Genomic DNA, 12,845 nt, shown 5'->3' with positions numbered 1-12,845 from the left:
ATGAATCTCAGGGTTGTAAATGGTGACAATAAAAATGACTAATAATAAAATTTACTTTGAACTTTCAATTTTAAACTATGAACATAGGGAGAATAGGTGTGTTGGTATCAGAAAGGCTGTCTGATATACCCCTATTTAATAGCATGGGATTTTAAAAGAAAATCATTTTAAAAAAATTATTCATTTACGGGATGTGGGCGTCACCAGCTAAGCCAGCATTTATTGCACATCCCTAGTTGCCCTTGAGAAGGTGGTGATGAGCTGCCTTCTTGAACCGCTGCAGTCCCTGAGGTGTAGGTACACCCACAGTGCTGTTGAGGAGGGAAATCCATGATCTTGACCCAGCGACAATGAAGGAATGACGATATGTTTCCAAGTCAGGATGGAGGGGGACTTCCAAGTGGTTGTGTTCCCAGGTATATGCTGTTCGCGTCCTTCTAGATGGTAGAGGCGTGGATCTGGAAGGTGATGCCTTTGGAACTTTGGTGTGTTGTTGCAGTACATCTTGTAGGTAGTACACATGGTCGCGATTGTTAGTAGATGGAGGAGGGATTGGAAGCTTCTGGAAGAGGTACCAACTAAGTGGGCTGCCTTGTACTGGATGGTGTCAAGCTTCTTGAGTGTTGATGGAGCTGTACTCATCCAGGTGAGCGGTGAGTATTCCATTACACTCCTGACCTGAGCCTTGCAGATGGTGGACAGGCTTTGGGGAGTCAGGAGGTGAGTTACACGCCGCAGGATTCCTCGCCTTTGACCTGCTCTGGTAGCCATGGTGTTTATATGGCTAGAACAGCTCAGTTTCCAGTTCACCTACATCATATTTTAAATGTAAGTGGCTGGGCTCAGGGATGTCAGGAGCACTAAATGAAAATCACCAACTTTGTGAAAGGTAAAGTTATGGTAAATCAGTTAGGCTTTTTCTAGTGAGGTTTGGTGAGACAAGAACTAGTGATCATGGGTTACGGGTGAGGGGTGAAAGGTTTAAGGGAAACATGAGGGGGAACTTCTTCACTGAGGGTGGTGGGAGAATGGAACGAGCTGACAGTGGAAGTGATAGATGCATGTTTAATTTCAGCATTTAACAGAAGTTTGGATAAGTCCACGGATGGGAGGGTAATGGTCCAGGTGTTGATGGGACTTGGTAGAATAATTGTTTGGCATAGACAAAATGGGGCATAGGGCCAGTTTCTGTGCTGTAGTGTTCTATGAGTGCCTTTCACAAGCTCTGGATGTCCAGACACTTGTGAAGTTTACTCACTGAAAATGTGACAGAATGGAAGAATTTCCATGTCTTGTTAACCAACTCCTTAGATAAATCATGAAGTCTATCTTCCTCTGAGAGGGATAAGAGGAGATATAGATTTTCTGACCTGAGAAATGCTACCTCTAGCTCTAACTCTCAGGTCAGACAATCTCTGAGGGGTGATCTGTAATGGTGAACGGCACTAGATAAATTTTTCATTAATTTTTCATTGATGCAACAAACTAAAGCATTAAACTATTTACTGATTCCGTTCCTGCAACTAAAAGAAAGAATAGTCAGTGATCTTGAACGAATCTTGTCCTGACACAACTCCTGAGTTACCGGTTCACCAGAGTGGACGTTTGGCCGGTGCATATTAGTTGAAGTTTTAACTGTTTGATATATTCTATTTTTGCCTGCAGATTCTTAAATGGCCAACGAGAAACTGTTGCTGGTGGATGTTGACTGTGGGTTGGATGATACCATGGCCGTGATGATGGCCCTCGCAGCTCCCAATGTGCAGGTCCTGGGCATTACGTGTTGCCATGGAAACACATCCATTGACAATGTGTGCAGAAATGTGTTCCGAGTTCTGAAGGCTTGCAAGAGGACTGACGTAAGTGTCTGAAAACATGAGTGAAAGAGTGGCATTGTCATGGTTCTGTCTGGCTGTTGCCCTTTAACGCTCCTTTCTCCCTGATTATGCCCTAATTTCAGCCATTAGATTTCCAATTGCTGCTAGTTTACTTAATTACGGTACACCTGGTTTGCATCAGAGACTGTGAAATAAGTACGATGGCATCACTACACAGGTTGCCCGTTTGTTGGTCCATTCTCGTGTAATGCTTCGTTCTCTTGTCCGATTAGAACCGTTAGTTCATAGTTTAGTTCCAAGTTCAGCTCTAGTTTCCAGATAGTCCCTGTAAATCCCATCTCCTTGTCAAGATTCCTCCAGTTTGCTGTTCTATGTCTACGTCTACGCCAGCATCCCAACTCAGTCGACGTGCCGGTGTCCTGCACTTGGGTTCTCCTCAGTTGCCCCGTGTAACAGAACAAACTGGCCAACATGAACCCAGAGGACACAAATCCTCTGCAACAAGCCTTCGCCAGCCAGGGCTCCCTACTGAGCTTGCATGATCAGCTGCTTCAGGAAGTCATGGAAAACCTCCGTTCCCTGTCAGTAAACGTATGAAAGGTCAGTGAACAGGTTGACCGAATATCTGCTCACCTTACCCTGTCGACTCCGGGAACTCCGTCTGACCAGCCCAGACAGCCTGTAGTGGCGATGCCCGATGCGTCAACAACACGTCCGCTAAGGGAGCCGCGCATCCCTGAACCAGAACCCTATGCTGGAGAACTGGGGCGCTGCCAGGCCATCCATGTATGCCAAGGACAGATCTAAGATAGCTTACTTTAAGGGGTTGTTACAAGGAAATGCCTTAGCGTGGGCCATCGCGATTTGGGATAATCAGCCAGAGACCTGCTCTTCCTTCCCCACCATCTCAGAAATAAGGAAGATTTTTGACCATCCTGTCCGCGGTAAAGATGCCACTAAGCGGCTACTCACCCTCCATCAAGGCTCACGCAGTGTTGCCGAATACTCCGTGGAGGTCCGGACGTTAGCGGCCGACTCGGGCTGGAATGATGAGGCACTCCAGGCGGTATTCCGGCAAGGCCTCTGTGACAAGGTAAAGGACGAGTTGGCGGCTAGGGATGACACTAACAGCCTGGATTCATTGATCTCCCTAGCCACCAGGCTGAACAACTGACTCCGAGAACAACAGAGGGAGAGAACCGGTCATCCAACTCCTTTGGCCACCCCACGGCACGCTTTACCATCTACTCCCAGCCCTAACCTCTCGCCTCCTTCTCCCGCTGCTAGAGTAGCACCCGGCCCGGTCATTTCCACCACCATGGGAGAGGAACCAATGCAGCTGGGACGGAACCGTCTTTCTCCCTCAGAGCGACTCTGGAGATTCAGAGCAGGGGATTGTTTCTATTGCGGTCAGTCTGGCCATTTTTGTGCAACCTGTCCCCTTCGGCCAAAAGGGAGGGCTCACCAGTAGAAAGGGGGACCCTGGTGAGTCAGACCACATTCCCTTCTGTCCCCCAGTCCCAGATGCAAATCCAAGCTACTGTAAACTACAACCAACAGTCCCTGTCCTCGTCTGCCTTGATAGACTCTGGTGCTGAGGGGAATCTGTTGGATGAAGACATAGCTTCCCAGGCTGGAATTCCTTGGAAGCTGTTAAGTACCCCTCTGGAAGCCCGGGCACTGGACAGAAGACTTCTGGCGCAAGTCACTCACTGTACCACACCACTGTGTTTGGTTCTCTCTGGGAACCATCGGGAACAGGTACAATTTAACTTAATCTCCTCTCCTTAAGCTCCAATAGTTCTTGGGTACCCCTGGTTAAGCCGCCATAACCCTTACATTGATTGGTCCACGGGGAAGATAGCCAGCTGGAGTCCGTTTTGTCACGCCACCTGTCTGCAGTTGGCCCTTTCCCCTGTAAAAACCACCACGACTTCACCTGCCGTTGAACCCCCTGAGTTGTCCAGGGTTCCAGTGGAGTACCACGACCTGGGACAAGTGTTTAGTAAACAATGTGCCCTTTCCCTGCCTCCACACCGACCATACGATTGTGCTATCCACCTTCTCCCCGGATCTCCTCTGCCCAACAGTCAGCTGTATAATTGTCCCGGCCAGAGAGGGAAGCAATGGAGGGTTACATCAGTGAATCTCTCGCGGCGGGCATCATCTGACCCTCATCCTCCCCGGTGGGCGCAGGGTTCTTCTTCGTGGGGAAGAAGGATGGTTCACTACATCCCTGCATCGAGTACCGAGGCCTAAATCATATAACCATAACGAACAAGTACCCACGGCCTCTGATAAGTTCTGCGTTCGAACCTCTTCACGGAGCCACCATCTTCTCGAAGTTGAACCTACGAAGCACCTGCCATCTGGTCCGGATAAGGGAGGGGGATGAGTGGAAGACGGCATTCAATACCCCGTTAGGCCACTTCGAGTACTTGGTCATGCCTTTTAGCCTCACCAACGCCCCTGCAGTCTTTCGCCTTGATTAACGATGTACTAAAAGACTTTATTAACCACTTTGTGTTTGTCTATCTGGATAACATCCTGATCTTTTCCAGCAGTCCCCAGCAACACATTCGTCATGTCCGTCGAGTCCTGTAGAGGCTGCGGGAGAATAAATTATTCGTAAAGGCGGAGAAGTGCGAAATCCACGTCCCCTTGGTCAGCTTCCTAGGTTATATCATCGAGAGCGGACAGGTGAGAGCTGATCCCAAGAAGATCCGGGCTGTGACGGAATGGCCCAAACCCACAATTCCTGGGGTTTGCGAACTTCTATCGCCGGTTCATCAGAAACTACAGTCAGGTGGCGGCTCCTCTGACCCAACTTACCTCACCCGCCACACCTTTCCTTTGGAACTCTGAGGCGGACTCAGCATTCGCGGAACTAAAGAGGAGTTTCACGTCTGCTCCCGTTCTGGTTCAACTGGACCCCTCCTGTCAATTCATTGTGGAGGTTGACGCCTCTGACTCCGGGGTGGGAGCGGCACTGTCCCAACGTTCGGACCCAGATCAGAAACTACATCCCTGTGCCTTCTTCTCTCGCCGACTGTCTCCCGCTGAATGAAATTACGACGTGGGGAACCGGGAGCTACTGGCGGTCAAACTGGCGTTGGAAGAATGGAGACACTGGTTGGAGGGGGCGGAACACCCGTTCATCGTCTGGACAGACCGTAAGAAACTTGAATATATCCAGACCGCCAAACATCTGAATTCTCGCCAGGCCCGTTGGGCATTATTCTTTGGCCGGTTCAGGTTTACCCTCACCTATCGTCCGGAGTCCAAGAACGGGAAGCCCGATGCTCTCTCCTGTCAATACGTTTCCGAGGAGGACCTTCCCAACCCCGAGACCATCATTCCATCATCCTGTGTAGTGGCTGCCCTCACCTGGGAGATCGAGTGCAGAGTCAAAGAGGCCCAACGGACTCAACCTGACCCAGGCATCGGACTTCCCAATCGCCTCTTTGTACCTGATTCTGTCCGATCACAGGTTCTCCAGTGGGGGCACACTTCTCGTTTCGCCTGCCACCCCGGAATCGATCGGACTCTGACTCTTCTGAAGAGACATTTCTGGTGGCCCTCCACGGACGCCGACACCCGTTCCTATGTCTCTGCATGTTCCGTCTGCGCCCGTGGAAAAGCTTCCCATCAGCCATCTGCGGGATTGCTTGGCCCCCTGCCTGTCCCTGGTCGTCCCTGGTCACACACTGCTCTGGATTTCGTCACCGGGCTACCCCCTTCACGTGGAAACACTGCCGCACTAACTGTGGTGGAGCGTTTCTCCAAGTCAGTGCATTTTGTAGCCCTCCCTAAACTCCCTTCTGCGCAGGAGACCGCAGACCTTCTCGTCACCGACGTTTTCCGACTTCACGGAATCCCTTTGGATATTGTCTCCAACTGGGGACCTCAATTCATTTCGCAAGTTTGGAAATCTTTTTGTCGAGCCCTTGATGCCTCAGTTAGCCTATCGTCCGGTTTTCACCCACAGACCAACAGGCAAACGGAGCAGGTCAACCAGGAGTTGGAGGCGGCGTTACGTTGTATAACAGCCAACAACCCGTCTACCTGGAGCAACCATCTCGCATGGGTAGAATACGCCCACAACCCTCTGGTCAGCACTGTGACCGGAAAATCTCCTTTTAAATGCTCTCTTGGTTATCAACCCCCGCTGTTTCCCGCCCAGGAAGAAGAGATTGCGTTGCCGTCAGTCCAGGCCGATATACACAGGTGCCGAAAAATCTGGGAAGATACACACACGGCCCGGATTCGCTCAGCCAACCGTAACCGAAAAATTGTCGACCGCCATCGTACCCCTGCTCCTGAGTATTGACCTGGGCAGATGGTGTGGCTCTCGTCTAGAGACATTCCTTTGAAGAACCAGCCCAAGAAGCTCGTCCCCTGCTTCCTGGGACCTTTCGAGGTTGAGAGCATTATCAACCCCACGGCAATCCGGCTCAGACTACCTACGTCTATGCGGATCCATCCTACATTTCACGTCTCCCAGTTAAAACCGGTTTCTGTCAGTCCCTTGTGCCCTCCGACCCAACCCCCTCCACCCCCCCCCCGGATCATCGACGACCATCCGGCGTACACCGTCCGGCAGTTATTGGATGTCTGCCGTTGGGGCAGGGGTCTCCAGTACCTGGTCGACTGGGAGGGGTACGGCCCAGAGGAACGCTCCTGGATTCCCTGCTCCTACATTCTGGACCCTTCTCTCATCTGGGATTTCCATCGGGACCATCCAGACAAGCCTGGGGGATCGCCAGGAGGCTCCCGTTGAGGGAGGGATACTGTCATGGTTCCGCTTGGCTGTTCCCCTTTAACGCTCCTTTTTCCCTGATTATGCCCTAATTTCAGCCATTAGATTTCCATTTGCTGCTAGTTTACTTAATTATGGTACACCTGGTTTGCATCAGAGACTGTGAAATAAGTACGATGGCGTCACGACGCAGGTTACCAGTTTGTTGGTCTATTCTTGTGAAATACTTTGTTCTCTTGTCCGATTAGAACTGTTAGTTCTAAGTTTAGTTCCAAGTTCAGCTCTAATTTCCAGATACTCCCTGTAGATCCCATCTCTTTGTCAAGATTCCTCCAGGTTGCTGTTCTACGTCTACGCCAGCATCCCCAACTCAGTCGACGTGCCGGTGTCTTGCACTTGGGTTCTCCTCAGTCGCCCCATGCAACAGGCATGATTTTGGAAAGTAATTCTTTGACAGGTCTTATGAGGAAAAGTTGAGCAAGCTCGGACTTTTCTCCTTGGAGAGGAGGAGGAGGGTGAGTGGTAACTTGATAGATGTGTGCAAGATAGTAAGAGGCATAGATTGAGTGGACAGCCGGAGAGTTGTTCCCAGGGTGGAAGTGGCTAATATGAAGGGGCTTAATTTTAAGGTGATTGGATGAAAGTATAGCAGGGTGTCAGAAGTTTGTTTTTTTTAAAAGAGTGGCAGATGTATGGAACACACTGCCAGGACTAGTGGTAGAAGCAGTTACATTAAGAACATTTAAGAAACTCTTAGATGGGCATGTAGATGATAGAAAAATCAAAGTTCAAAGTAAATTTATTATCAAAGTACATATATGTCAACCCTGAGATTCATTTTCTCATGGGTATACACTGTTAATGAAAGAAACACAATAGTATCAACGAAAGACCGCACCTAATAGCCAAAGTGCAAAAGACAACTGTCCAAATACAAAAGAACAAATAAAGAAATTAATTAACTAAACGATAAATATCGAGAACATGGGATGAAGAGCCCTTGAAAGTGAGTTCGTAGGTTGTGGGAACAGTTCAGTGATGGTGTGAATGAAGTTATCCCCTCTGGTGCAAGAGCCTGGTGGTTGAATGGTAATAACTGTTCCTGAACCTGGTGGTGTGGGTCCTGAGGCTCCTGTATCATCTTCTGGCACAGCAGGAAAAGAATGTGGCCTGGGTGACATGGGTCCTTGATGATGGATGCTGCTTTCGTGCAACAGTGCTCCATGTAGATGTGCTGAATGGTGGGAAGGGCTTTATCCTTGATGTACTGACCCATAGCCACTACTTTTTGTAGGAATTTCTGTTCAAGGACATTGGTGTTTCCAACCAGACTGTGATCTAACCAGTCAATATACTTTCCTCTACACCTCTCTCGATGTTTGTGGAAGATCTAGATGTCATGCTGAATCTCTGCAAACTTCGAAGGAGGTAGAGGCCATGTTTTTTTCATAAATTACATAGATACTCTGAAATGATAATGCTGAGCAATTTAAAGTTGCTGACACTCTGTTGACCAACTTTAAAATGGCTTTAGAACCCATGTAGGGCTACGTAGGAGGGAAGGGTTAGATTGATCTAAGAGTAGGCTAAAATTTTGTCACGACATCATAGGCTGCCGGGCCTACACCATACTGCAATGTTCTGTCTTCTAAATCTGCCTTGTTCAAGGGAAATTTGTGCCAAGAATGTGGGTAGGGATGCTTACTCTGCTAAGAAGGTGGTGTTGGGCCTCTTGCTGAATGCTGTGGTGGTAATGTTCCCCCAAAGGTGCTATGCAAGGGCTAAGGCTACACCAGCCGTGACTGTGGTGAATGGACATAGGATAAGATTGTTTAGTTCTTTGAGCCTGTCAATCATGCAGTGGTGTCATGGTTGGCACTATTCCAAGGGTGGAGAAAGAGGAAATCTCTGCTACAAGCACAGGAAAATGTTCTTCACTAGCATTGCCCTCTCTGTTTTAACCAAAACTCTAGTCACGTGACATAGCTCCAGATCTCTAGCTAAAGTAGTTAAATATTCATCTAGGATCAAGGATCAACTTTACGTTCTGGGAATTTGCTGTGGAGTGTTGGTGCAACATTCAAAAACAATATTTAAATATTATAAAGAATTATATAAAGTTAGAGGTTAAAGTATGGCTATGGAATAAAATATACATAAATACCAGCACATATTTATAATGTAACCAGCATTATAAAAAGTGGTTCAGAGTGTTAACAGTGTAGTGACTTGAGATAACAGAAGGGATAGGGGTGGCTAACTAGAATGGTTGATCACATTGTGGGGGTGGGGTGGGAACTTTTAAGTTAGCAAGAAATTTTCGATTTAATAGCCCTATGGCACTTTCTAGAAGGGAGCTTTCAGAAAAGGCAGTTTGTGATTGTAATGTTCTATCCTGCCTACTTCTTTGTCCTGGGCACATACAAGTCCAGCACTGCTCACAGTACTCCAACTGAAGTCTAACCAATGCCTCATAAAGCCTCATCATTACATCCTTGCTTCTATATTCTAGTCATCTCAAAATTAATGCTCAGCCCCCAGCTGCTGGCATTTATAAGATAGGCTGAATGGCCTCTTTCATTATAAATTTGAGGACAGGAAAATGTTTAATTGGGGAAGGGCAAATTATGAGGCTAGAACTTGTGGGTGTGAATTGGGATGATGTTTTTGCAGGGAAATGTACTATGGACATGTGGTCGATGTTTAGAGATCTCTTGCAGGATGTTACGGCTAAATTTGTCCCAGTGAGGAAGATAAAGAATTCGAGGGTGAAGGAACCATGGGTGACAACTGTAGAAAATCTAGTCAGGTGGAAGAAGGCAGCATACAGGAGGTTTAGGAAGCAAGGACCAGGTGGGTCTATTGAGGAATATAGGGTAGCAAGAAAGGAGCTTAAGAAGGGGCTGAGGAGAGCAAGAAGGGGGCATGAGAAGGCCTTGGTGAGTAGGGTAAAGGAAAACCCCCAAGGCATTCTTCAATTCTGTGAAGAACAAAAGGATGACAGGAGTGAAGGTAGGACCGATTAGAGATAAAGGTGGGAAGATGTGCCTGGAGGCTGTGGAAGTGAGCGAGGTCCTCAATGAATACTTCTCTTCGGTATTCACCAATGAGAGGGAACTTGATGGTGAGGACAATATGAGTGAGGTTGATGTTCTGTTGCAAGTTGATAATAAGGGCGAGGTGTTGGAGTTGTTAAAATACATTAGGACGGATAATGGAATATTCCCCAGGCTGCTCCACGAGGCGAGGGAAGGGATTGCTGAGCCTCTGGCTAGGATCTTTTTGTCCTCATTGTCCACGGGAATGGTACCGGAGGATTGGAGGGAGGCAAATGTTGTCCCCTTGTTCAAAAAAGGTAGTAGGGATAGTCCGTGTAATTATAGACCAGTGAGCCTTATGTCTGTGGTGGGAAAGCTGTTGGAAAAGATTCTTAGAGATAGGATCTCTGGGCATTTAGAGAATCATGGTCTGATCAGGGACAGTCAGCATGGCTTTGTGAAGGGCAGATTGTGTGTAACAAGCCTAATAGAGTTCTTTGAGGAGGTGACCAGGCATATAGATGAGGGTAGTGTGGTGGATGTGATCTACATGGATTTTAGTAAGGCATTTGACAAGGTTCCACACATCAGGCTTATTCAGAAAGTCAGAAGACATGGGATCCAGGGAAGTTTGGCCAGGTGGATTCAGAATTGGTTTGCCTGCAGAAAGCAAAGGGTTGTGGTGGAGGGAGTACATTTGGATTGGAAGGTTGTGACTAGTGGTGTCCCACAAGGATCGATTCTGGGACCTCTTTGTGATTTTTATTAATGACCTGGATGTGGGGGGTAGAAGGGTGGGTTGGCAAGTTTGCAGACGACACAAAGGTTGGTGGTGTTGTGGATAGTGTAGAAGATTGTCGAAGATTGCAGAGAGACATTGATAGGATGCAGAAGTGGGCTGAGAAGTGGCAGATGGAGTTCAACCCGGAGAAGTGTGAGGTGGTACACTTTGAAAGGAGAAACTCCAAGGCAGAGTACAAAGTAAATGGCAGGATACTTGATAGTGTGGAGGAGCAGAGGGATCTGGGGGTACATGTCCGCAGATCCCTGAAAGTTGCCTCACAGGTAGACAGGGTAGTTAAGAAAGCTTATGGGGTATTAGCCTTCATAAGTCGAGGGATAAAGTTTAAGAGTCGTGAGGTAATGACGCAGCTCTATAAAACTCTGGTTAGGCCACACTTGGAGTACTGTGTCCAGTTCTGGTCACCTCACTATAGGAAGGATGTGGAAGCATTGGAAAGGGTACAGAGGAGATTTACCAGGATGCTGCCTGGTTTAGAGAGTATGCATTATGATCAGAGATTAAGGGAGCTAGGGCTTTACCCTTTGGAGAGAAGGAGGATGAGAGGAGACATGATATACAAGATATTAAGAGGAATAGATAGAGTGGACAGCCAGCGCCTCTTCCCCAGGGCACCACTGCTGAATACAGGAGGACATGGCTTTAAGGTAAGGGGTGGGAAGTTCAAGGGGGATATTAGAGGAAGGTTTTTTACTCAGAGAGTGGTTGGTGCATGGAATGCACTGCCTGAGTCAGTGGTGGCAGCAGATACACTAGTGAAGTTTAAGAGACTACTAGATAGGTATATGGAGGAACTTAAGGTGGGGGTTTATATGGGAGGCAGGGTTTAAGGGTCGGCACAACATTGTGAGCCGAGGGGCCTGTACTGTGCTGTACTATTCTATGTTCTATCAACCCTCTGTTGTGGCACCTCTGGAATTCATCAAAGTCCCATTGCTTCTTAGCAACCTGATGGGGAGAAAAGCTTGTCTGCATAGAACTGTTGGGAAATGGCCAATTGTACATTCGACTTGTTTTATACCCTCTGCAGATCCCTGTGTTCCGGGGTGCCAGTAGCTCTTTCCTTGGACAAAGTTTTGATTCTTCAGAGTGCTACGGGAAGGATGGTCTGGGTGATGTCCCAGACCCCAATGCACCAGGACTGGAACTTCTGCAGAGCGAGCACGCTGTAACTGCCATGGTGCGGATAGTTACTGAACATGCTGGGCAGGTGAGGTGACCTGACTTTTGGGAAAGGGAACCCCAGCAACTCTTGGTATGAGAGCCAGCACAAACCCACTTGGCCCATTGAGTCCTCAATGCCATTCCATCATGAGTGATTTATTTTCCCTCGCAACCCCTTTCTCCTGCCTTCACTCTAACCTTTGATGCCCTCAGCCTCTGTTGTAAATATACTCAATGACTTGGCCTCCACAGCTGTCTGTGGCAATGAATTCCACAGATTCACCACTCTCTGGCTAAAGAAATTACGAGGTTTTGCTTTCTGCTCCTAGATTCTCTCACTTTTGGAAACCACCTCTCCAAGTACTATGATTTCTTATCTGCCATTCTGACTTCCTCTCCTGCCATTTTCTTATCACCACGGTTACCAATGCACAGTCATATCTAACATTTTCCAGTTCTGTTATAGGTTGAACACTAAACAAATACTGCTTGTTTTTTTGAGTATTTTTGGTATTTTCTGTCTAACTGTGTGTTCTGTGATAGATTCTTGATTAATAGCGAAGGCAGGAAAGTGGGGTTGAGAAGGATAATGAAAACAACCATAACAGAATGGCAGACTCGATGGGCAGAATGTCCTAATTTGCTCCTGTGTCTTATTGGCTTCCTTTGTGTTACTGGTGAAGGATAATATTGGACAGAAAATTGTGTGTAACTCTCACTCTTTTTGAAAATGTTGCTTGTGATCTTTCCATGTCAAGCCAACAGTATAGACTTGATTTAGATCCAAAATTCAGCAGGTCAGTGTCGAGCACTCAGCACCGCATTGGTGTGATAACACAAACCAAGTGTCTCAGCTCTGATGTTGAGGGAAGTGTCTCGAGTAAGCCATAACTTGAAGGAAATTTCTCCCCTGTAAATGACTCTGTAAAGTAACATTTTGTCTTGCAGATTTCTCTCGTGGCACTTGCTCCCTTGACTAATGTAGCTCTGGCAAGTAAAATGGACCCAGCATTCTCTACGAAGCTGAAAGATCTGTACATCATGGGTGGAAACATGGAAGGTACACCAGTTTGTCGGATCTGCTTTTGTCAGCAGGTCCATTGTTCAGCCGTGACTGTTTGAGTAGGTAATCTCTGTAAACACATCCATCAGATATAAATCATTGTTATGCAATCAACCCCAACACAATTATGAGATGTTACTGCACTGGGCAGGTTGTCAAAGCAAAAATTTTTTCTAGCAAG

General features: G+C 47.5%; 1 protein-coding gene across 3 annotated transcripts in view; it reads left to right on the top strand.

The window, feature by feature from the left end:
* The window catches only part of LOC140200056 (nucleoside hydrolase-like), a 40,828-nt gene that overhangs the window by 10,775 nt on the left and 17,208 nt on the right, over positions 1 to 12,845 (top strand). For all 3 annotated transcript variants that reach the window (XM_072262750.1, XM_072262751.1, XM_072262752.1), the window contains 3 exons: positions 1,666 to 1,859; positions 11,468 to 11,647; positions 12,550 to 12,661. In XM_072262750.1, coding sequence (XP_072118851.1) covers positions 1,674 to 1,859; positions 11,468 to 11,647; positions 12,550 to 12,661 — 478 coding nt within the window. In that variant the 5' untranslated portion in view covers positions 1,666 to 1,673. The remainder of the gene's footprint in view (positions 1 to 1,665; positions 1,860 to 11,467; positions 11,648 to 12,549; positions 12,662 to 12,845) is intronic.

This window comes from Mobula birostris, chromosome 7 (genome assembly GCF_030028105.1).
Source record: "Mobula birostris isolate sMobBir1 chromosome 7, sMobBir1.hap1, whole genome shotgun sequence".
Classification (NCBI taxonomy): Eukaryota; Metazoa; Chordata; class Chondrichthyes; order Myliobatiformes; family Myliobatidae; genus Mobula; species Mobula birostris.
The sequence above is the reverse complement of the archived record's forward strand: the minus strand, read 5'-3'. Positions and strand labels throughout refer to the sequence as shown.